The sequence below is a fragment of the Eulemur rufifrons genome, chromosome 3, assembly GCF_041146395.1.
Source record: "Eulemur rufifrons isolate Redbay chromosome 3, OSU_ERuf_1, whole genome shotgun sequence".
Classification (NCBI taxonomy): domain Eukaryota; kingdom Metazoa; phylum Chordata; class Mammalia; order Primates; family Lemuridae; genus Eulemur; species Eulemur rufifrons.
The window spans coordinates 86,922,018-86,948,750 of NC_090985.1; the positions used below are offsets into that span (position 1 = coordinate 86,922,018).

General features: G+C 34.3%; 1 protein-coding gene across 3 annotated transcripts in view; it reads right to left on the reverse strand.

Annotated features, from left to right (window-relative positions):
* The window catches only part of CSPP1 (centrosome and spindle pole associated protein 1), a 112,066-nt gene that overhangs the window by 32,785 nt on the left and 52,548 nt on the right, over window positions 1–26,733 (reverse strand). For 2 of the 3 annotated variants that reach the window (XM_069465547.1, XM_069465546.1), the window contains 3 exons: window positions 19,362–19,491; window positions 15,076–15,223; window positions 3,361–3,513 (listed from right to left, as the gene is read on the reverse strand). In XM_069465547.1, coding sequence (XP_069321648.1) covers window positions 3,361–3,513; window positions 15,076–15,223; window positions 19,362–19,491 — 431 coding nt within the window. The remainder of the gene's footprint in view (window positions 1–3,360; window positions 3,514–15,075; window positions 15,224–19,361; window positions 19,492–26,733) is intronic. The other variant, XM_069465548.1, reaches the window with a different exon arrangement.

The window sequence follows — 26,733 nt, forward strand, 5'->3', positions numbered from 1 at the left end:
GCAACAAAAGAAAGAAAAACAGTAAAACTAAAATAAAATTAACAGTTAAAAAATTATACTGTATCTAATGGCTGAACAACGCCAAGGAAATATAAATGCTAATAGCCTAAACAACTCCTATTGCAGCAAAGGCTTTAAAGTAGAATTTATGAAGAAAAAAAGTACATGTTTAAATTCTTATGTATGTGACTATCCTTTTAACTTAAGAATACTGCTTAATTTCATTAAACTGTATTATATATGTAAATTTTAAAATTTCTAAAATTGTTTTTAAAAATCAGTAAGTCCAAAATTCTTCTCATCCATAGTTTAAACAGTAGATTAGGAATTCAGCTATAAGAACATTTTTAACAATTTTAAAAAATTAGAATGAGTCTTAATCATTGAAATAGTTTTTATTTTAAAAACTGTCAGAGCCTGGCACAGTGGCTCACACCTGTAATCCCAGCAATTTGGGAGACCAAGGCAGGGGATCATTTGAGGCCAAGGGTTCAAGACTATCCTGGGCAACACAGTGAGATCTCGTCTCTACAAAAAATACAAAAATTAGCTGAATGTAGTGGTGCACACCTGTCGTCTTAGCTACCTGTGGGCTAACACAAGAGGATCGCAAGGAGCCCAGTAGTTTGAGGTTAAAAACTCTTGACCCAAGAGTTTGAAGTTATAGTGAGCTATGATTAACCCTGGGCAACACAGTGAGACCATCTCTTAAGGAAAACAAACTATCAATGAGATAAAACCATGAATAATAATTTTATTATATATTACCTATAAATAGTTTTATATATTCTTAAAAGGGAAAAAATTATTTCATAAAAGCACTTTGAAAAACAATTATACCCTTGGAGTCTCTTTGAATGCAGATAGAAAAAAAAGACATTTAAATTTAAGCCTCACATAACTTTTTTTTATTATTTTTAAGTTTCTGACACATTCTTTACATCATCAATCCAAAGCATGTATTTCTCTCATTCATGTAGGTTTGTGTAGACAGACTGCTTTGCAGTGTAGCTGCCATTCAGGTCTATTTTGCCTTTGTATTTAAATTTATTAACGCTTATTTGAACAGATCAGCAGAAAGCCAAATGAATACTTAGATATTATTATAAATACTTTTTTCCACTAGAAAATTTTGCTATTGAAAACAAACTAAACATACACTTTGAAGGTTCTTTTAAATCTTATGCTGTGGTGGAAAAGCTGATTAGCAAAACAAAATTGAGTAGTATGTTTCACTTTCATGATCACTCATATTCTAAACCTTTGGGGCAATTAGAGAAGAAATACTATTAGAGACAGACAAATCCTTTTAGAAATGAATAAACTATAAAATATACAAAGAAAATAAAAGTGCATCTAGACATCATAATAAGCTAAAAAATAAATTTAAGCCAAACTAGGATTGGACTTCATAAATAGCAGCTCATCTAAAAACTATAAAGTAAAAGAAAAATAATGAACATTATGAAGTGCCTCACAAACAGGCCTAATGAAAATGAAACATTAGAGGATAATGAACCTTAAACACATAAATTCAATTTTCAGATATATTTGAGTTCCTTAAGGCCTTTAAAATATTAAATGCCATATATATTCACAGTCAGGTATGTATATATATACATACACATACATACACACACATGTACTCATACACATATATATGGCATTGCATAAATTAGGTAGCTTTGGATAGTTTCTTGCATTCAGAAAGTTTATTTTAGGTTAATTCGTAGAGAAATAAAGTCTAATTTAGGGAATTTCAAGTCACAAAAAAAGGGAAATGTTACACATTTTATGATTTTTTTAATGATTTCTTAAAATAGAGCATCCTGGCAACACCACCAGCATAAAAACCCGGCAGTACAGAAGGGCTATAGACAACAAATTTTGCTTGTGTGTTCAATCATCAGGCTTATGCTTTTTGGAAAGGAGTCATGGAAACTATTGATTTTCCAGTGTTTTTGTTTGGTAAGCAGAGCAAGCAGCCTAAAAGTGGTACTACTAACATAGAGAAAGTTCTAGGCTGAGACAGAACTACAAACAATACTTGGTATGGAAGAAAAGAGTAGAGACAGAATCTATATAGCACTGAGATCTCAATGCAGACTACTAAAAGCAGCGACAAATGAAGAAGAAAAAAATAATGATAATCAGAAGTCAAAATTCTCTCTTAGCAGCAATATGAAAAGGTGTTTTGATACTCCTACAACACACTGAATTATTACAGATTAAGAGAGCCAAATCAATAATTTCATCAAAATCATAAGTTCTAATTTTAGTGCTCCAAAAATCAAAACTGGATCCAACGGGTAAAAATCCATTGTGGATCAAAGTAAGAAAGCATGTTCTCATAATGAGAGATCAAACACTAGAACAGACTGCCCACAACAACAGCAAACAACCCATCTCCTAAAGTGTTCAAAAAGGCTGTAGTGATTAGAGCTGCCATCAAAGACTTGAAAGATACAGAGCTAGGGACTCTAATCACAGCTCCCTATTGAACTCATCAGTTTAGCCCATATTAGGGGTTAAAACAAAAAAAGACTGCAGGATCAGTCAAAAACATTTTAGAACTTCCTAATGTAAAGTTCTTTTCTAGTCTAACATCAAAACATCAGTGAAAGTAAAAGCAGAATTTTGTAGTAAATAAATGGTTACTTCTATAGGCATTAAAATATAGTGCAAGGTGGTATATTCTTTAAACTTCATTTGATTTTTAAATATATAACACACTTTCATATATACTTGACAACTTTTCCTGACATGTCATTAAAAAGATACTGAATAAACTTTTAATTTATAGAACTTTTAATTAAAGAATGTTAATAGTAAATCAAAGATATTTGATTAAGAAAGAGAGATGTGACCAGATAGTAAATGTTTAATTACTTCATTTCTTTGTATACTATGGTTTTAAAAGAGAAGGTAAATGATTAATAAAAGAAGCAAAAAGTGAATTTTCTTATACAATTTATCATATCACAATAGATACCTTTTCACTAATTCTAATTCAAATAGTTATGGGTATAAGAAGCAAACTGTATATGTGTAAAAAGAGTGTTTGATTTAAGAAATGTCCCCCAACTATCAAAATAAAAATGGTAGCAGCAACTAAATTAAACATAGCAAGTTACAAAGCTGAGAACTACACAGTATTAAGAAGCAACCTTCCCCTATAAACTTTTTTTCAAAATAACTATGAAGGTATAGTATGAATACTGTATTATGCTTCCTGAATCAGAGTAATCCAATTCTCCAAATCACAATAAGAACTTAGTCAAAGAAGAGAACAGAAATATTACTGAACAACTTTAGAAACGTAAAGAAAAAGAAAAAGAAAAATAGAATGTAATTAAAAACCTGAGTTTTTATTTGCAGAATCTTCTAGGTTCTCAGCATTTGAAGTGGCTAAATTTTGGTCTAGAGATACAACAGCCCTTTTATCTTCATATGTTCTTGCATCTGGGTTATGGTAGGCATCTATATTTTGTCTGTGCATCCTATTCAAATCAGCTGAGAGGAAAAAATAAGCCATTTATTTCAATAAACATATTTCTATATTGGGTATGCTTAATACATTTTCTTAAAAAGGGAAGTACACAGAAAAACAATAGGACAGAGCTGGGAATAATTCAATGATACGTTGGTATCCTGAAAACAGAAACAAAATTATCAAAACTTATAAGATTTTTAAAAAATAACCCTGCAAAATAAACTCAAAATTAATAGAGAAATTAAGGATATATAAATCTTTCACAATCCATAGAAACCATATTAACAGTATTTGTTACTTCAGAACTTAAACTTCTTTAATTAGAACACAGCAACAATTTAAAATAAGTAATAGTGAAATCTTCCAAACATCATCAGCTCTCCTAATGAAAACACAAAATCACATAGAGTGGAGTTTTAAAATATATCCACAAATTCTTTGACAATCTCCCTCAAAATGTGAAACTCAAGCCCTCTCCTTCAGTGTGGTCCAGTCACTTCTTGTGACCAGGATATTGCAGAAATGATGGTATATGACTTCTGAAGCTACTTCATAAAAGAAATGATTTCCACCTTGCTTGATCTATGGATCACTCTGAAGAAAGCCAACTGCCACATTATAAGGACACTAAAGGAGCTCTATAGAGAGACCCACATGACAAGGAACTCAGGCCTCCTGAGCCACACAAGGGAGCCATGGTGGAAATGAGTCCTCCAATCTCCATCAAGCCTTCAGATGACTGCAGCCTCAGCCAACATCTTGGACCACAACCTCATGCAAGACCCTGAGACAGACGGCTGAGATAAATCACTCACAAATTACTAACCCACAGGACTGCAAGATAATAAATGTTTATTATTCTAAAACACTAAGTTTTGGGGTAATTTATTACATGGCAATAGATATCTAATATCCATAGCAAAAATCTGAGCACCTAGAACTGGATCAAACAACCAGTCTATCCCCAAAAGAGACCTGAATGATTACAGAACTTAAAAGCTTTAACAATACTCTAGCCTGGGCTAGACTGTGTCTCAAAAAACAAAAACAAAAATAAAATAAAACACAAAAAACGACAACAACAACAAAAAAAACACAACAAGAAAACCTGGGACAGTAGGGCAGTAGTGAAAGTGAAATTAAACCTGGATATAAGAAATATTTATTACGAAGTTATGAAGCCTGTTATGTTCAAGAATGTATTTTAAACATGAATCGCAATTAGAATTCCAGATAGAACATGGCAAATCATATGTGAATGTTACAAAAAAGAGAACAGGAGTTCAGAATTCAGGAAAGTGCACATCTTGTTGCAATATTTAGCGCAGCTTAAACTTGGATAATGGCTAGGAGCTTCACAGGTGAGGACAAGTGGGAAAGCATACTAGAGAAATAGAACAATGTGAGAAAATGCCCCAACGGGGTAAAACATGAAGAGAGTTCCGGCAACATTAAAGGAGTCAAAGCACACATAATAGAGCAATGACAAATAAGATAGGAAACTATAGGCTGGAATCCTATTCTGGAATATCCTAAAACACACTTATGGTTCTCAATTTTGTTCTGTAGATGATAATGGAGACAGTTTTGGTAGTTATAGAAGTAGCATTAGTGTATTAGTCTGTTTTGTGCTGCTGTAACAGAATACCACAGATTAAGTAATTTATACTGAACAGAAATTTATTGGCCCACAGTTCTAGGGGCTGGGAAGTCAAATAGCAAGGTGCTGGCATACAAAAGGGTGTTAAACTCACGCCTTTATAACAGCACAAATCCCACCCATGAGTGTGGTGCCCTCATGGCCTAATCACCTCTTAAAGATCCTTCCCCTTAATACTGTTACAATGACAGTTAAATTTTAACACGAGTTTTGGAGGAGACAAACATTCAAAACCATAGCAATTAGCAATAATGGCAACTAACATTTAATTTTCACCATTTTTATAAACTACATAGTAACCTGTGTGATATGACACTATTATTTTCACCCCAGCATTATATATGAGAAAATTAAACAAATTAATTTGCTCAAAGACCACAAAGCCAGAAATTAGCAGAGCAAGGATGCGAACATGGTCAGTGAGACTCTGGAATCCTCAATAATTTTTTGAGTATAGAATAAATATACCTTGGTTAGATACATGCTATGGCTTGGATGTGAAAAACAAAGGAGGACAATTTAGAAGTAATAAGGAAATGGCAACAGCCTAGACAAACGATAACTCTCAATTATGGTGGCAGTACAAATGAAAATGAAGAGAATTCAAGAAACACTGAGAGGCAGAACCTATGATTAGGCTTATTAACTGACTGGATACGGGGAGTCAAAAGGACTCTAATTTTTAGTTTGAATTATGAACAATTATGATGCCTTTAAAAGAAAAAGGCAAATAAAGATGAGCTAGATTTTTTTTTTTTTTTTTTGAGACAGAGTCTCACTCTGTTGCCCAGGCTAGAGTGCCGTGGCATCAGCCTAGCTCACAGCAACCTCAAACTCCTGGGCTCAGGCAATCCTCCTGCCTCAGCCTCCCGAGTAGCTGGGACTACAGGCATGCGCCACCATGCCCGGCTAATTTTTCATGTATATATTTTTAGTTGTCCAGCTAATTTCTTTCTATTTTTTTTAGTAGAGACAGGGTCTCGTTCTTGCTCAGGCTGGTCTCGAACTCCTGAGCTCAAACAATCCGCCCGCTTCAGTCTCCCAGAGTGCTAGGATTACAGGTGTGAGCCACTGCGCCCGGCCCGATGAGCTGGATTTTTAAAGTTAAGTTTGGTTTTACACACTAGCTATAAATAATCTATCAAGAGTAGAAAAGGGCCGGGCGCGGTGGCTCACGCCTGTAATCCTAGCACTCTGGGAGGCCGAGGTGGGCGGATCGTTTGAGCTCAGGAGTTCGAGACCAGCCTGAGCAAGAGCAAGACCCCATCTCTACTAAAAATAGAAAGAAATTATATGGACAGCTAAAAATATATATACAAAAAATTAGCCGGGCATGGTGGTGCATGCCTGTAGTCCCAGCTACTCGGGAGGCTGAGACAGGAGGATCGCCTGAGCTCAGGAGTTTGAGGTTGCTGTGAGCTAGGCTGACGCCACGGCACTCACTCTAGCCTGGGCAACAGAGTGAGACTCTGTCTCAAAAAAAAAAAAAAAAAAAAAGAGTAGAAATGCAGAAGAAATGTTAGAAATGAAGTAAAGAGTTTTGAAAGTGGTGAGGGGCAGAGAAAGAGATTTGAAGACCTAAGGAGTGACACAGGAATAGAAGAGATGATATGGGAGAGAAAGGATGAAGGGATGAGTATATATGTAACTCAAGGAACACATGAGGTTAGAAAATAGTTCTTAGAAGAAAGATCATGTTCACAGACCTAGAAGAGTCTAATCTTAGTTCATAGCACACATCCAGCAAATGTTAGCTGAAGTGAGGACAGCATCTCAGAAGATGCAGAGGACTTAAAGGAAAAAGGAACTGTCAGCCCAGTTCAAAGAGGATAAGAACTGAGTAAAAATCATTAAATGGAAATTAGAACATCTTTTTTTTTTTTTTAAATGCAGCATCAGTAGAGGAGTGGAAGCTAGAAGTCATATTATAGAAGATTAAGCAATAAGAGGGGTGGAAAGAAGTAGCAGCAACAAGCATAGACTACTTTTTGAATGTGTTTTATATAAGGTAAGTATTTGTGTTTAAGACTACAAGTGACCTAAGCATTTTCAGAGGTAGAAGGCAAGAAACAAATAGAAAAAATACAAGAGAGAAGAGATTGGATAAAATTGCAAGATAATTCCCAAGTGCCATGGATCGGCAAGACAGGTATGTGTTCACAAAAACATTAGCAAATCCTGGGATCTATCTGAATATGGGAGGCAAATAAAAACAGAAAGATAATGGAAAAGTTGAGGTCATGAGCTAAAAGCTTTGATCCCTGAAAAGTCCAAAAATCAAACAAAATAACTCAGACATGAAATCAATTTCATTGTCATCTAATTCACTAGAACAGCATAAGATAGGCCTGTATACATGTCACTATGAATAATATTACCCACAGCATTCTTCTATTTTTTTTTTCCATTACTAGACTGCAGTATATCAAGTCCATTCCTTTCAGATAATACCCAGAGCTCTGCTGCCAAACTAACGAGTGCTTAGGGAATGCAATTTCAGTTTGATAGTCAACTACACAAACTGTACATTAAGAGATAAATATCCTATATCTAAACAAACTTCAAATCAATAACATATTATCTACCGTTGTGGTTACACATCAACCTCTCAATTAGAGTAATAGTCAATGTATGTAAGAGGAAAATTAATTTCATCAGAGTACATAATTATTAAGAGTTAAGACTATCAGATTTAGCAATCAAAACAAATCCATGTTGCCTTTTATTGGAAAAAAATGATTTGTCAATCAACTGGTCACTCCTTTTCCATCCTTCTGTGAAGTGGTAAAATAAAAGATTTGAAATCAGGTAAAAAATGAAAATTAAAAAAGGTACCTGAATCAAGAGTGTAATTTGCCAATTGCAAAGATTGGACTTTATTTTAAATGTAAATCATATCACTTAATATAAAATTATAAACATTACAAGAATAATTCTACAACTGACAGAACAAAAAAAAAAAAAAGCCACAGATTCATGAGTGGGAAAATATTATAATTCTACTCCCTAAACAATTTATTAAACCAAGGCTTAATTATATGATACAGATAAACATACACAAATAGTATTTAATTTTTTTCATTCTTTGTTTTATCTTTTTTTATAAACCTAAATGAATACTTTGAAATTAACTTCAGAAGTTAGCTGCTGCTCTTTATATTTTGGTGAAAGATACACACCAAAATATTTTTTAATGGCTATAAGTTAAATATTACTATAAGCCCACGATTATTCAGTAATTCATGGCTGACATACAAACTCTTTTATAATGAATTAATTCAGAAAGCTAAGCAAAATTTCCAACCCTAGCCACTACTAGTAATGCATATTTCAAAATTAGCCTAATTTAAAATATATACACACAGTCTCTAAGGCTAATAAAAATCTAACTGGTGGTGCATAAAATAAATCTCACAAACTTAAAAACAATGAAATCATTAAAAGTACATTCTCTGAACAAAAAAGAATACAAACTAGAATTGAATAAAAGAAAGCTCTCTGCAAAATCCCCAGACACTTGAAAATTTTTAAAACGCACTTCTAGATAACTGATGGGTCAAACAAAGGCCACAAGAAAAATGAGAAAGTTGAATTGAATGACATTAAAAAATAAAACATAACAAAATGTGTGAGACACAGCTAAACCTACTCAGAGGCAAATTTGTAGCATATTTAAATTCATAGAAAATAATGTCTCATATCATAATCTAAATGCCTACATGAAGAAATCAGAAGAAGAAAAGTAAGCACAAAGCAAACTAAAGGAAGAAAAGAGTAGAAATAAGAGCAGAAATCCATGAAACAGGAATAAAAGGAGAAAAAAATCAATGAAAACACTATTTTATGAAAATATCAATAAAACTGATAAATCTCCAGCCAGATTAAGAAAAAAAGAGAATATACAAATTACAAATATCAGAAATGAATGAGGAGCCATTACTGTAGGTTCTACGGACATTAGAAGAAATATCATGAACTTTATGACAGTAAATTCAATGCTTAAATAAAATGGATAAATTCCTTGAATGATTCAAACCACCAAAGCTCACAAAAGAAGAAATAAACTGAATATTTCTTTACCTATTAAATAAATTCAATCTATAGTTTAAAACCTTCCCAAAAAGGAAATTCCCAGCCCACATGGCTTCACTGGTAAATTCCACCAATAGAAGAAACACTTCCCAACTCATGTTATGAGGCTAGCATTACCTTGATACCAAAATCAGACAGTGACGTAAGAAAATAAAAATAGACAAGTATCTCTTATGTGCCTAGATGCAAAAACCCCTAGCAAAATATTAGCAAATCAAATTACACAAAATATAAAAAAAAAAAAAGACAAATGCAGCAGTTTATCCTAGGAATGCAAGACTGGTTGAATATTCAAAAATCAATCAATGTAATTTACCATATGTCAGAAGGGTAAAAAGACCACATTATCATCTCAATAGACACAGAAAAGCACTTGACAAAATCCAACATACATCAATAAAAACTCTGAGTAAAGTAGGAATAGAAAAAAAATCCTTAATGTGATAAAAGAAAAATCTTCAAAAAGCCTGTAACTAACTTAATGGTAAAAGACTGAATGCTTTCTACCTAAAATCTTGAACAAACAGCAATGTCTGCTGTTTCATGATTTCTAAACATTGTACTGGAGTTCCTAACCAGTACAAAAAGCAAGTAAAATAAATAAAAGACATTTAAGATTGGAAAGGAAGAAGTAAAACTAGCTTTGTTTGCAGATAATATGTCTACACACACACACACACACACACACACACACACAAAACCCTGCAAAGAATCTACAAAAAACTAGTAAAACTAACAAGTGAGTTTATAGCAAGAACATAGAATACAAGGATGATATACAAAAATCAACCATATTTTTAGGGATAAAATTGATATATACAAGATGTGCCAGTGAAAACTATAAAATACTGCTGATAGAAACTAACTAGAAAGCAATAAATGGACAGATATTCCACATATGTAGATCAAAAAATTCAATATTGTTAAGATGTTGCCTGCCCCAATATTGATCTATAGTCAATGCAATCCCAATGAAAATCCCACCACATTTTGTTGAAGTTGACAAACTAACAGTAAAATATGCAAGAAGTTGAGTTGTCAAAACAATCTTGAAAAAGAAGAACAAAGTTGGAGGACTCACACTTTCAAAACTTACTACAAAACTACAGCAATCAGGAGAGTATGATACAGGCAAAGGACAGACATATAGAGCAGTGGAACAGAACTGAGAGTCCAGAAATAAATTTATGGTCAACTTATTTTTGATAAAAATATCAAGACAACTTAATGTGAAAAGTGTTCTAAAGTGTGACTGTAGCCCAACTGTGTGAATATACCAAAAACTATTGAAATGTATACTTCACATGGGTAAACTATGTGGTATGGGAATTAAATCTCAAGAAAGCTATTATACATGGGGGGAGGGCAGGGGCGAGAGAGAGAGAAACTGTCAGAGATTGGAGGAGATGAAAGAGACATGAACTAAATGCAACACAGCACCTTGGACTTGGGCCTGTAATAGAATAAGAACATTAGGGAGAAACCAGCAAAATCCAAATAAGGACTGTAATTTAATAGCATTGTACCAAGGTTAATTTCTAGTTTTGATCATTGTGTCATGATTATCTAAGATGTTAACATTAGGGGAAACAGGGTGAAGGATACTTTCTATGCCATCTTTGCAACTCTTCTATAAGTCTTAAATTATTTCACAATACAAAGTAAAAAAAAAACAGTGAGGTACCACTACACAATTAATAGAATAACTAAAATTTTATTAATAAAGACACACAATTCAAGGCTGATCAAAATTCAGAACAACTGGAAATCTCTTATTTTTCTGGTAGGAATGCAAAATGTCACTACCAATTTGGAAAATGGTCTGGCAGTTTCTTACAAAGTTAAACATACTTACTGTACAACCCAGCAATACCATTCTTAGGCACTTACCCAGGAGAAATGAAAATGAAAATTTGTATTCATACAGAGATCTGTAAGTGAATGTTTATAACAGCTTTATTCATAGTAGCCTTAAACTGGAAAGAACCCAAACGTCTGTCCATCAACTGGTAAATGAATAAACAATCGTCAACCAATGCAATACTACTCAGTAATAAAAAGAAATAAGCTACTGACATATGCAACAACATGGACGAATCTCCAAAACATTATGCTAAAAGACAAATGTCAAGAAAAAAGGCAAACTATTATGCCAGAGAGCAGATCACAGGTTGGCAGGGGTAGACAGATGGGTAAGAAGAGTACTGACTGTAAAGGGATTCAGGGAACTTTCTGCAGTGCTAGAAATGTTGTATATCCTGATTGTGGTAGTGACAGTTACTAGAATCAGTTGTCAAAACTCACTGATCTTTTAAAGAGTGAATTTTATTATACCTCAATAAACATAAAAAGGAAACATAAATCTAACTGGGGCAAATACAATACATAAAAGAAATACAAATATATAATAGAATATACATGAAGAAATGTTTAATTGTGCTATTATTCAAGTAGAACTATGAGATACTTTTTGTCATCTTTCAAGTTGATTAAGTTTTTAATTTTATCTTTTAATTTTATTTTTATTGACTTTTTTCTTTTGAGGTACAGTTTTTTTAAATTTTAACACATGTTCATTTCATGTAACATAACTTATAATCAAGATACAGAAAAATTCCATCATCCAAAAAAACTCCATCATGCCCTCTCTTTATAGCTATTCCCTCTCCCCACCCATAACCCCTGGCAACCACTGATTTGTACTCCTTCCCCTATACTTTCCTCATTTTGAGAATGTCATATAATGGAAATGTACATGTCTATGTAACCTTCAGAGAAGGGCTTCTTCCACTTAGCTTAATGCCTATGAGAGTCTTCCAAGTTGTGTGCATCAACAATTCATTTTTATTGCTGAATAGCATCCTACTGTATGGATATACCACAGTTTGCTTACCCATTCAACCACTGAAAGACATTAGAACATTATTAGTTTTTTTATAGGATCTTGAATAAAAAACTTCAATGAATAAAGAATTGAGAAATGAAACAGAATGAAGTACAAATAATTAAAATGAGAGAAAGTTACTTTGAAAGGGCTGACGCTATCTTATAGTTGTGTGGATAACAGATTCTAATATTTCATTGTAACTACTATACCTTATAAAGGAATCTTAGCTAAGGGTAAAGATTCAATTTCATTAATTTCCTTGAATAAAAGATCAAAACAGAATAGGAGTAATTAGAAAATCCAGCAACAGAATTAAAGTTAGCCAAGAAAAAGTATAGAGTTTATATGATCTTGTCATCACACTGCTTTATACTACATATTTCAAATATAATAATACAATAATTACATTCCCTTCTCTAAGATGTAATAACCACATATAAAACAAACTGATATTCTTTAAGTGATGAATTTACTTGCTTTGAAAATACCATCAAAAGAGTTCCACTATATGTGATAAAATAGTTTACTTTTTCTATTTCATGGCATGACTGTAGCATTAAATAAGCAAACTAAACATTACTCCTATTAATAAAAATGGAAATTTCAGGAAACTTTTCTCCATTCTTATTAGGTCAAGCAATTCTAGAACAAAATTTTGTAATTCAATAACCCAAACTTATCCTACTCACTTCCACCAATTAAATGCACACAGAACACCATAATTACATTGTTTGAACCAGAAATAATCTTAGAGGTAGCCTAGAAAGTCCTAGAAAATGGCTCTATTCCAGTGTTTCCCAATGTTTCAGTCATTTAAGCACCTCTTTCTTGGTACCTAGTGTATTTCTACTGATTCACAATTTAAATTATTGTAGCAAAGATTGGCTATATGCTTATCAACCCCATGTCCTCCTCCTGGGCATAAAGAAACTTAAACTTCCCAGCTCAAGCAGGGGTGGGGAACTGCGGCCTCAGGGACACATGGGACCGTCTGGATCCTTGAGTGCAGCCTTTTGACTGAATCCAAATTTTACAGAACAAATCCCTTTGTTAAAGGGGATTTGTTCTGTGAAGTTCAGATTTGGTTGAGGGGCCACACTTGGTGATCCGAAGGGCCACATGTGGCCTTGAGGCTGCAGGTTCCCAAGGCAAAGGAGCTACTCTTCCACTTCTAGGCCAGGCCCCAGGAAAATCCTCACCTTATTCTCCCCACTCCACTGGACTTTGCCAGTGCAGCTACAAGTAAAGGAGTCCAAAATGAGGGGTGACACAAAGCAAGTGGTCAGATTCCTGAGTCGCCTCTTGGAGGAGAACCAACCAAACAGCATCAGAACAGGGCAGAAGTGAGCAGTAAACTTATACTTACGGCTCTGAGAATTTGGGGTTGACAGTTATAATATTTTCATTAAATGCCTGGACTAATATCTTACTTTAAGTAATACCTTTACTTTAAAAAGAAATGTTATGGCACCATTCATAAATGAAAAACCACTTACTTTTAATATATTTTCAAACAAACACTTAAATGTATTAAAATAAGAAATGTTCATCTATGCATCACCTAAAATCATCTCATCTATAAAGAAAGTACTAAGAGTTCCAGTCTTCCAAACCTGAGAAAAATATCAATGAGGAAGACAGGAGAGGAACAAATCTTTTGGAAAGAAAAAAAGTTATGAAATTAAGTGGGCCTCAAATATGTCTTTTTTTAGGGGGGAAAAAACAATATTTAATTAAGAATCAAAGGCATAATACATAAGCACTCTAATAACTCAATATCCAAACAATCTCCTATCACTTACCTATTCCTACATTAATATACAACACTTAGAGAACAGGAAATCCACGTTTTTAAGATTTTAATAGGTACTTTATTATCCTTTCTAATTTCTAACTAAACAATTTTCAAAAACAAATTATCTTTGCTCTACTTTTATTCTGCTTAACTAAAAGCTAATCAGAGACCATCCTAAATACAGTTGGCCCTTTATATATGTGGGTTCTGCATCTGTGGATTCAACCAACTGCAGATGGAAAATACACTCCCCCCCCAAAAAAAGGATGCTAATATCTATACTAAATATGTACATTTTTTTCTTGTCATTATACCCTAAACAATACAGTATAACAATTTACATAGCATTTACATTGTATAAGGTATTATAAGTAATAGAGAGATGATTTAAAGTATAAAGGAGGACGTGTATAGATTACAAGCAAATACTATACCATTATATATAAGGGATTTGAGCATCCATGGATTTTGGTATCCACAGGAGGTCCTAAAACCAATCCCCATAGTTAGTTACCAAGGAACAATTATATATAACAAGTTGGATAAAGCCACTCTTTTCAAAGTGTTTGTTATGTAATTACTAGATCAAAAAATTTTGAGAGTATATAATTGAAAGATAAATGAAAAAATTATGCAACCTGCCAGAAAGTTTCTAAGATCAAGTCTTGTTTTTCTTTCTCAAAGCAGTCCTTGCACTGAGCAGGTATATTGCATATATTACTATAATTAAACACAAGATCCCTTCCCATAACAGTTTTAGATCATTTATTTTTAACATATCTTAATAGTTTAAAAAGAAAACGTGTAGCATGGGTTTTATCATTTTTACTAGAAAATAAAGAAAATATTCTAAATACTAGTTTGGGTAAAAACTTAGCAACATGAAGTTTTCTGTGCAGTTAGATTATTATCATTAGAGAAAGAAAAGTTTGTAATATGAATAAATGAACAGAACTCTGAATAAGAAAGGCTTTCTAAGCCTCTGTTATTATATCTATTTATCAAAATACCTCTCATGCATTAAGCCACGTAAGAAGGGACCTTGCTTTACAGGCTATGATTCCTACATTGCTTTCTACTCCCCACTCTTTTAAAAAGTTAAAAATAATTTAGTTTATTTTTAAAACAAGTCAAGAGAAATAACATACTTATCAGATTTCCTTTTGCATCCCTGAGAGGAGCACCACCTCCACCTTTGCCCCAGGGGTTGTAAGTTCTCATTTCAGCTTCTAATTTAGCTTCATATTCTTCTTTTTCTTCACGTTCTTTCTTCCTTCTTTCTTCTCTTTCCCGAATCTTGACAACAGAAAATATATTTAAATTAAGTGCTGACAAGTATTCTCATACAAGAGGTTAGTAATCCTAGACGTTATTTTCTTTTTCATGTTAGAAAAATAAAATCACAGTACATGATTTAAAAACACTCCAATGGCTGCAATATGTTCCGGCTGTTCCCCCATATTATGCCACCAGAGGCCTTTCCAGCCACTAAGGCTACTTCAGACTCAACCAACACCTCCTCCCTCACCCAACTTCCACCTGAGCCATTCTCTCCCTAACCTTGCCAGTTGCAATGGGATCATCAGGATCTCCCTATGTTCCTTTGTCACCTATCCCATCCCTTCAGGGGAATTGCCCAGCCACAATTCTACTCCCTACCTCACCAGACCTACTCTCCCCAAGCAAACTCGATTCCCAGATTTCAGCGAGGTTGAAGGTATAAAACTCTTTGTGGAATGCTAGGCTACTTTAAGTATAGGTATACCTTGTTTTATTGTGCTTTACTTTATTGCACTTCGAAGATACTGTGTTTTTTACAAATAGACGGTTTGCGGCAACCCTGGATCAAACAAGTCTGTCAGTGCCATTTTTCCAACAGCATGTGCGCACTTGATGCCTCTGTGTCAACTTTTGGTAATTCTTGCAATATTTCAAACTTTTTTATGACTATTATACCTGTTGTGGTGCTCTGTGATCAGTGATCTTTGATGTTACCATTATAACTGTACTGGGGCACCATGAACCGCACTCATATAAGATAGCAAACCTAATCGATAAATGGTGTGTAGGTTCTGACTGTCCCATCAACTGGCCATTCCTCTGTTGCTCTCCCTCTCCTTAGGCCTCCCTAATCCCTGAGACACAACATTATTGAAATTACGCCAATTAATAACTTTGCAATGGCCTCTAAGTGTTCAAGTAAAAGGGCACATCTCTCATTTAAATCAAACGCTAGAAATGATTAAGCTTAGTGAGCAAGGCATGTCTAAAGCAAAAGACAGGCCAAAAGCTAGGCTTCTTGTGCCAAACAATTAGCCTAGCTGTGAATGCAAAGGAAAAGTTCTTAAAGGAAATTAAAAGTGCTACTCCAGTGAACACATGAATGATAAGAAAGCAAGACAGCCTTATTGCTGATATGGAGAAAGTTTTAGTGGTCTGGATAGAAGATCAAACCAGCTACAACATTCTCTTAAGCCAAAGCCTCATCCAGAAGGCCCTAACTCTCTTCAATTCTATGAAGATTGACAGAAGTGAGGAAGCTACAGAAGTTTGAAGCTAGCAGGTTGGCTCATGAGGTTGCAGCCATCTCCATAACATAAAAGTACAAAGTGAAGCAGCAGGTGCTGACAGAGAAGCTGCAGCAAGTTATCCAGAAGATCTCGGTAATATCACTGATAAAGTATATCACTGGCTATACTAAGCAACAGATTTTCCACGTAGACAAAACAGCCTTCTCTTGGAAGAAGATGTCACCTAGGACTTTCATATCTATCAAGGAGAAATTAATGCCTGGCTTCAAAGAACAGGCTGAGTCTCTGTTAGCGGCTAATGCAGCTGCTGACATTTTACCATTCAGAAAATCTTAGGACCTTTAAGAATAATGCTAAATCTACTCTGCCTGTTCTCTAGAAACAGAACAAAGCCTAGATGTCAGCACATCTGTTTACAGCCTGGTTTACTGAATATTTGAAGCCCACTGTTGAGACCTACTGCTCAGAAAGATTCCTTCCAAAAGATTCCATTGACAATGCACCTGATCACCCAAGAGCTCTGATGAAGATGTACAAAGACATGAATGCTCTTTTCATTCCTGCTAATACAACATCCATCCTGCAGCCCTTGGATCAAGGAGTAATTTCAACTTTCAAGTCTTATTATTTAAGAAATACATTTTGTAAGTCAATAGCTGCCATAAACGATGATTCCTCTGATGGATCTGGGCAAAGCAAAATGAAAACCTCCTGAAAAGGATTCACCATTCTAGATACCATTAAGAACATTTGTGACTCATGGGAGGAGGTCAAAATATCAACATTAACAGGAGCTTGAAAGATGTTGATTCCAACCCTCATGCATGACTTTGAGAGCCTTAGGACTTCAGTGGAGGAAGTAACTACACATGTAGTAGAAATAGCAAGAAAACTAGAAGTAGAAGTGAAGCCTGAAGTTAGGAATAAATTACAGCAATTTCAGGATACAACTCGAACAAACGAGGAGTTGCTTCTTAAGGATGACCAGAGAAAGTGGTTTCCTGAAATGGAATCTACTCCTGGTGAAGCTGCTGTGGACATTGGTGAAATGACAACAAAGAATTTAGAATGTTCCATAAACTTAGTTGATAACACGGTGGCAGGATTTGAGAGGATTGACTCCAACTGCAAAAGAAGTTCTGTGGGTAAAATGCTATCAAATAGCATCACATGCTACAGAGAAATCTTTCATGAAAGGAAGGGTCAATCGATATGACAGACTTCATTGTTCTCTCATTTTAAGAAATTGCCACAGCTACCCCAACTTTTGACATCCACCACCCTGATTAGTCAGCTGCCATCAATATCAAGGCAAGACTCTCCACCAGCAAAAGGATTATGACTCTTGAAAGGCTCAAAAGATCGTTAGCATTTTTAGCAATAAGGTACCTTTTAATTAAGGTATTTACATTGCTTATTTAGGCATAATGCTATTGCACACTTAATAGACTACAGTATAGTACAAACATAAGTTTTACATGCACTGGGAAACCAAAAAATTCATGTGACTCACTTTATTGTGATATTTGCTTTACTACAGTGGTCTGGAACCAAACCTGCAGTATTTCCAAGGTATGCCTGTACTGCTTTATAAAAGCATACAAAACAAATGCATTCTTATCATCACTAAGCATAAGCATCAGGGTTGTTCTGTGGAGACACATGGATAGGCAATGAACAAATACCTACATATTAGAAAGTCACTTTTGAACTCATAACCACATGCACAGTAAATTTAAGCAACCTTTTGCTCCAGCACAGCCAAAGAAGTTATCACACACATAAAATAGTTGGGAAATCTAGTTTTGTCAGTGGTATTTTTAATATGCTCATTCAAAAACAGATTCTTAATTCAAAATTCAGTCTTTTATTTTTAGAATCCTAACATACAAAATATAATGTTGGTAATTCTATAATTTTAAAGATCTATCTTTCAAGAAAGTTGCCCATGTAGAAGTTGAAATACTTTTAGAAGAAACCCAAGTGGAACTATATATAAAAAAGTACCTCAGTTAGATATATACCTACCAAGAGTCCCCAGGCCCTCTCAGAGATAAGGCAATTCCTCAAAGAATCACACACCAAATATGGGATGATACTTAACTCTTAAACTCTCTTCAAACATTACAAACTATTATACAACAGAATCCATTACCCTACTCCCCAAACATGGTCTATTTCTTGTGTTCCACATCTTGGTTTATAGCGTCATTATTCTCCTAGATTAGAACACATGCACTCATCTTCAAGCCCTCTGTTCTTTCTCATTCCCTATAGCCAAGTCCTGTCAGTGAAACCTCAGAATTGTCTCTTGGATGTCCTTCCCATCTTCTCCATCTGGTTCAGGGCCTCACCACCTCCCTACTGAACTACCTCAATAATTTACTGAAAACTTTCTCTGCCACATCTCTTTCCCCATTATTCACACCAAAGCCAATTATCTTCTACAAGATAAATCTGCTCACATTAACCAATCCTGTCATTTTTTTTTCTTGGCTTAAAATTTCCTTCCTTAGGCTGCCTATAACAGATGAAAGTGAAAACCCCTTATTAGCCAGTCGATCATAATCCAGCACAACCTAACCCTATACCCTTTCTCCCACACCAATTCCATTCCTAGTGTACATCCTATGATAGTACACACCAGCAATTTCTAAGCTATTCATCATACAACACACAGCTCAAATATCAACTATCATGTGAGGAAGCCCTCCCAACTGTCACAGGTAATTATTTTCCCTAGCCTATGTTTCCAACAGCATTCCACTGTATCTATTTCAAAACTTACCATATTGAATTATAATTAACTGGTTTTTAGTATCCTCTGTCACACTCTGCATTCTAAGGGACCACTGTGTTAACACTTAAGATGCTCAACAGTGAATGAACGAATGAATGAATACCTGCTGCTGCAAAGCCTCTTGGTAAGACTGAAGTGACTGTTTGGAAGGTTTTGGTTTATCTTCAAAAACCAATCCTGAATTTACTGCACGATCACTTGTAAATTTCAGTTCATTCTGTCCAATCGTATTCCTGCATCAAATAATTAAATAATAAATAATTTGAATCCATCTATGACAAAGCAAGAAGAAGAAAATTAAGCACTCCTTTGAAACAGCATGGCATATAAATACATTTAAAAATAGAGAAGGACATTTCTCTACAAGCCAAAGAAGAATCCTTAAGTGACTCCTTCCTAAGCTTTCCCTCCTGCCTCTGCTTTGACAATCCATGGAACTTTCAAATTTGCTGGATCTATTTCTTGACCTAGGTGGCAATTACATAGGAATGAAAAAAGTTTGTGATAATTCATCAAGCAGTACAATATGACTTAGGCACTTTACTGAACATACAGAAATAATAACACAATGAAAGTGACTCAAGTAACACCATAATGGCTAATGATTTACTTAAAAATGATTTACTAATAAAATGACTTCCTAGTCATTTCAAGAATAAAACAATTACAGTAAATAAAATTTTTTAAAAACTCAAAAGAAAACAAAAAAATTTAAAACATATTATAGTTATATTAATATAAATTACAAGCAATAAAGTGTTGTGCTGCGTCTTAAACATAACACACATTTAAGTACAGGAATATATCCACTTTGAAGATAATCAGACTTAAAAATCTAAATTATAAAAGATAAATTCAAATGTTGGTTTTATAATAAAATCATAATTATAAAAAAGAAACTACAAAAGTCTTTTCTTCTCCAAAAACATCACTTTAAATAATGAGTTTCCTCTGTGTACTTAACTTATCCAACTTATTACAATCTTTTATTAGCATAAACAAGTATGTTTATGTATAATGTCAAAGTGGAGCATGATGTGGGTAAAAGGGAAGATGAGGAGAGCAAGAGCAAATGGTTCCCAACTGACCTTTAACTTTTTCAGAGCAAGGGGGCTCTTCAGGTGTAAATGAATAAAGAGGGCTGAGAGGGTTTGGCTGAGTAAACCCACTCTCTTAAAATATACTAGTTATAAACTGGATGGTAAACAAATTATCTCAATATCTATTTCACTCATTATCCTTCCTCACTCACAGACCCAAATTCTTGGCCTTTTTTTATCAACTCCTCTCTGGCCCAAAAAAGAAAGGGTTTAAGGACATATGTAGTCAGATCAGGATGGGAGGAAGGGAGAAAATAGTAGGGGTATTAAGTACAGTTGTCCCTTGGTATACATGGGGGACTGATTCCAGGACCCTTCGCCTATACCAAAATCACACATACTAAGGTCTGGAAGTCAGCCCCGGGAGCTTCTGTATACGAAAAGTCTGCCCCCCATATATGTGGGTCTCACATCCTGCAAATATTGTATTTTTAATCTGCATTTGATCGAAAACAAAGCTGCATATAAGTGGACCTGCACAATTCAAATCCATGTTATGAAAGGTCAATTGTATACAATTCAATGATGTTTACAGAATTTATAGAGTTGTGCAACCATCACCACAATCCAGTTTTAGAACATTTCCATAACTCAAAAACATCCCTCATACTCGTATGCAATCAATCTCCACTCGCCCCCCCCAACCCCTAGCCCCGGGTGATCACTAAGTAAACAGCCTACTTCCTGTCTATAGATTTGCTCTTTTTGGACGTTTGATATGAATGGAACCATGTAATATGTATAGATTCTTTCACTTAGCATAATATTTTTAAGGTTCGTTCATATTATAGCATATCAGTAGTTCACTACTATTTATTGCTGAATAGTACTGCATTGTATGAATATAATACATTTTGTTTATCCATTCACCAGTTGAGGGACATTTGAATTGTTTCCACTTTTTGGCTATTATGAATAATGCTGCTGCTACTATAAACATTCATATACAAGTCTGTTTATTATACATTTTTCTGTTGGGGAGGGTTCTGTGCAAGATAGGTTTTGGTGGGTTTTTTGGTTTTTTGTTTTTCCTTTTTATAGACTTAGAGGGTACAAGCAGTTTTGTTACATGGACATATTGCCCACCTGTGAAGTCCCATCATCCGAATAGTGTACATTGTACCCAATTTTTCCTCCCTCCCTGCTCTCTTCCTACTTCCTGCCCTCTCACCCTTCCAGGTCTTCAATGTCTATGGTTCCACTATGTCCATGTGCACACATTATTTAGTTCCCGCTTACAAATGAGAACATGTGGTATTTGACTTTCTGAGTTATTTCACTTAAGATAATGGCCTCCAGTTCCACTTTTGTTGCTGCAAAAGACATGATTCCATTCTTTTTTTTTTTTTATGGCTGAGTAGTATTCTTTGGTGTATATATACATTTTCTTTATCCAATCATCCACTGATGGACACTTAGCTTGATTCCATATATTTGATATTGTGAATAGTGCTGCGATAAATATACAAGTGCAGGTAACTTTTTAACATAATGATTTCTTTTCCTTTGGGTATGTACCCAGTAGTGGGATTGTTCAATCTAATAGTTCTTAGTTCTTTGAGAAATCTCCTTACTGTTTTCCATAGAGGCTGTACTAATTTACATTCCTACCAACAGTGTATAAGCATTCCCTTTTCTCTGCATCCTTGCCAACAGCTTTCATTTTTTGATTTTTTAATAGTAGCCATTCTGACTGGTATAAGATGGTATCTCACTGTGGTTTCAATTTGCATTTCTCTGATGATTAGTGATGTTGAGCATTTCTCTAGATTATATGCCTAGGAGCAGGTAAGTTTATGTTTAACTTTTTAAGAAACCACCATTTCCTGTAACTGCTTTTTATACATTGATTTTGCAATCAGTAATTATGCTAAAACTTTCATGTTAATTCTAATATTTTATCTGTATATTCTTTTGAAAACAATATCAGTTTACTCTCTTCCTTTCTAATCTTTGTACCTGTCTTTCTTCCTTTCTCTTTTATTTTTGGCCTTGCTGAAATTATTAAGCCCTAAAAGGAAGTGGTGATAGTAAGAGTAACCTCAAAAAGAATGTTTTAAATCTATCATCAAGTAAAATGCATAATGTAGATTTTTCATGTTTATGCTTTCTCAGTTAAAATAGGTTCCCCTCTAACCTATTTTGTTAAGTTTTAAATCACTAATGGATAATGAATTATTAAAGCTTTTTCTGTATCTTTTAAGATGATCATATAGTTTTCTTTATTCTGTTAATATGGTAATTACAGTAATTGATTTTATATCTAATACCAATTAGCTCTTAGATATATCAGACACTGTTCTAGACACTTTACATATTTTAATTCCTTTAATCCTCACAACAACCTTGAGAGTTAATACCATTATTATCCCAATTAACAGACAAGGAATGGAAGTAAGAAACATGCCCCAAGGTAATAGATGGTGAAGCCAGCATTCAAAGCAAGGCAATCTGGCTGCAAAGTCCATGCTCTCAATTGACATGCTCTACTGCATTTAACCATCCTCTATTCCAGAATAACTCCAATTTAGGATGAATTATCCTTTTTATACATTGCAAGTTCAGTTTAACAGTTTTTGTGTCTATGCTTATGAGTGAAAGTAGCTTATAATTCCACGTTTTCATACTGGCCTTGCCAGGTTTATGTATCAAGATTATGACAGTCTCATAATAATAGCTGGAAAGTATTCCCTCATTATATATTCTGTATTAGTTTGTGTAAGATTGGATTTTTTTGTTGTTGTTGAATGATTGATAGAATTTACCAGTCCATCTAAGCCTGGAGTTTATTTTGTGGGAAGAATTGAAACTTCAGATCCAATTTATTAACAGTTTTGGGCCGGGCGCGGTGGCTCACGCCTGTAATCCTAGCACTCTGGGAGGCCGAGGCGGGTGGATCGCTGGAGGTCAGGAGTTCGAGACCAGCCTGAGCAAGAGCGAGACCCCGTCTCTACTAAAAATAGAAAGAAATTATATGGACAACTAAAATATATATATACAAAAAAATTAGCCGGGCATGGTGGCGCATGCCTGTAGTCCCAGCTACTCGGGAGGCTGAGGCAGTAGGATTGCTTAAGCCCAGGAGTTTGAGGTTGCTGTGAGCTAGGCTGACGCCACGGCACTCACTCTAGCCCAGGCAACAGAGTGAGACTCTGTCTCAAAAAAAAAAAAAAAAAAAAAAAAAAAAACAGTTTTGATGTTCAGGTTTCTACAAGTCAGTTTTATTAAGTTAAATTTTAATAGGAATTTTTCTTCACCTAAATTTTCACATTCATGGGCATAAAATCAGTCATAATATTTCATATATGCTTATTGTCTTTTTAAGGTTTACTACAACTATCGTGACAGTTCCTTTTTCATTCTTAATATTTATTTACTCCTGTCTCTCTTTTATCTTGATGAACCTTCAAAAGAGATCTATTTGATCAGTCTTTTCAAGAAACCGATGTTAGACAGTCGATCCTCTACACTGTATGTTTCTATTTTATTAATTTCTGTTCTGTCCTTTATTATTTCTTTCCTTGATTCTTTGGGTTTACTTTACTGCTTTTTTTTCCTACTTCTTAGATGCATGATCATTATTTTAATTGTCATTCCATTTTATATACTTTCTAATTTCTTCTTTATTTTCTAATTTTCAACATATGGAGATTTTTAAATTTTTAAAATGCATCTCCAGCTGAAATGGTCCCTAAGATATCAATCCACTAAAATTTACTGCAACTTGCTTATAGGGCTAAGATGCAATGAGTTGCATAAATATTCCTATGAGATTAGTAAAAATAGGTATTCTGAAATTTGGAGTACATTTTTATACATTTCCATTAGAATAAGCTTGTTAATTATGCTAAGTGAATTCTTCTAAAACCTTACTATTTATCTACTTTATCTATCGCTTATGGGCAAAAGTGATAACATGTCACACTATGATTCTGTATTTGTCTCTTTTTTCCATATACTCATTTCAAATTTCACTTTGAGGCCATATTACTGGGTACACAAAAATTTTTTAAATTATCATTTTGTCCTCCTATAATGAACCTTTACTCTTTACAAAAGAATACTTTTTTCTCAAAGCTTTATGACTGAATAACACATTTTATCTGATGTTGATAAAGCTAAATAAACATTGTTTTAATTCATATTCTTCTAGTATATCTATATGTTTTACTTTCAACTTTTCTATGTCATTATTTAAATATATGTCTTATAAGTAACAGGTAGCTTCGATTTTGCTTTTGTATCTAGTACAACAAACTTGCTCTTTGTACTGGAATTTTGAACTAGGTACTTAACCATTTACTGATACTAAATTTAATTTGGATTTATAATCAGGTTAAGTAGGTACCTTAAACTTACGTGGTTTTTTTCTCTCCTTCTGGAAGTTAAGCAAATTCTTAACTCATTCCATATCCAAAGTTGAAAAGGATCAGTTTACTAAAATAAACCATTTCCCAATTTTGTTGTGGTTCTCCCTTTTTGAATTATGTTTCTTCTGTTATGTAAGTTGCACCTTCTGTTCCTATACTTTTAGTGGTTAACCTAGAAATATAATACCATACCTATACTTATGAAAGACTAAATCTAATCAAAATCTTTACCGTCCTCTCAAATGATACAAAGATTAACTGTGCCAAAGTAATAAAGTATATGGAAAGAAGATAGTGTATACACCGAAATAGCTAACAGAGTCACAGGTTCCTTCCACCTCTAATTAGGCCAAAATGCTTGGAAATAAACAGATACATTGAAAAGTAATTGGTTTGTAAGAAAATTTAGCTGGTCACTCAGTTATCTACTTTTATTATTATGTAACAAGTTTATACTCTTTAAATGTGGCATTCAGAAAAATTTAATAGAAAATAACTTAAAAAACCACACTGAGGATGGGAATCAGGATTAGCTATAAATGAGCATGAGTGATCTTACTGGGGGCATGAAAATGTTCTAAAACTGATGTATAGAAAGCATTTCCAGATGGCAGAGTAAAAACCTTTGAAAATCTGCTACTCCATTAAAGCAATGAGAACACTACTCAAAACTGTTAAAACCTATTTTTTTATAATTCTGGTGCTACGAATTGAATTGTGTTCATATCTTGAAGCCCTAACCACCAATATGATGGTATTTGGAGATGGGGACTTTGGGAGGTAATTAGGTTTAGATGAGATCAGAAGGATACAGTCCTCAGGATGGGATTAAGTGCCCTTGTAAGAAGAGAAGGGGTGGTGGGGAGAGACCAGATAACTTGCTCTCTCTATACCATGTTAGGGTACAGCGAGAAGGCAGCTGTCTGCAAGTCAGAAAAAGGGCCCTCACCAAGAGCCAAAGCCACTAACACCTTGATCTCAGACTTCCAAGCCTCCAGAACTCTAAGAAATAAATGTCTCAAAATGAATCAAAGAACTAACCATAAGACCTCAAACCACAAAACTCTCAGAAGAAAATATAAGGCAAAAGTTTTATGACATTGGATTTGACAAAGATTTCTTGAATATGACACCAAAGGCACAGACAACAAAATAGACAAACTGGACCTCTCAATTTTTAAATTTTGTGCATCAGAAGACTGTATCAACAGAGTAAAAAGGAAACCCACAGAAGAAAATATTTCCAAATCACATATTTATCTGATAAAGTATTAATAGCCGGTATACAAAGAGAACGCCTAAAATTCAACAACAAAAAACAACCCAATTCAAAAATGGGAAAAGGACTTGAATAGACATTTCTCCAAAGAGGATACACAAATGGCGAATAAGCACATGAAAAGATGCTCAACAATACTAATCATTAGGGAAACAAAATTAAAACTACAATGAGATATCACCTCATACTCACTAGGATGGTTAATATCAAAAAACCAGAAAATAACAAGTATTGGCAAGGATGTGGAGAAATTCGAACCCTTGTGCCCTATTGGTGGGAATATAAAATAGTACGGCCACCGTGGAAAACAATACGGCAGTTCCTCAAAAAATTAAACACAAGATTACCATATGACCCAGTAATTCCAGCTCTGGGTATATATTCAAAATAATTTAAAACAGGGTCTCAAAGAGATATTAATACCTATATACTCAAATTCATAGTAGCGTTATTCACAAAAGCCACAATGTGGGGCAACCCAAGCATTCATGGATGGATGAATGGATAAGCAAAATGTGGTATACACATACCATGGAATATTACTCAGCATTAAAAAGGAAGGAAACTCCGACATATGTACCACCTGGACGAACCTTGAGGACATTATGCTAAGTGAAGTAAGTCATTCACAAAAAGACACACTGTATGATTTCACTTATGTAAGGTACTTGGAGTACTCAAAATCAGAGATAGATAGCAGAATAGTGATGGTCAGGGGATGGGGAG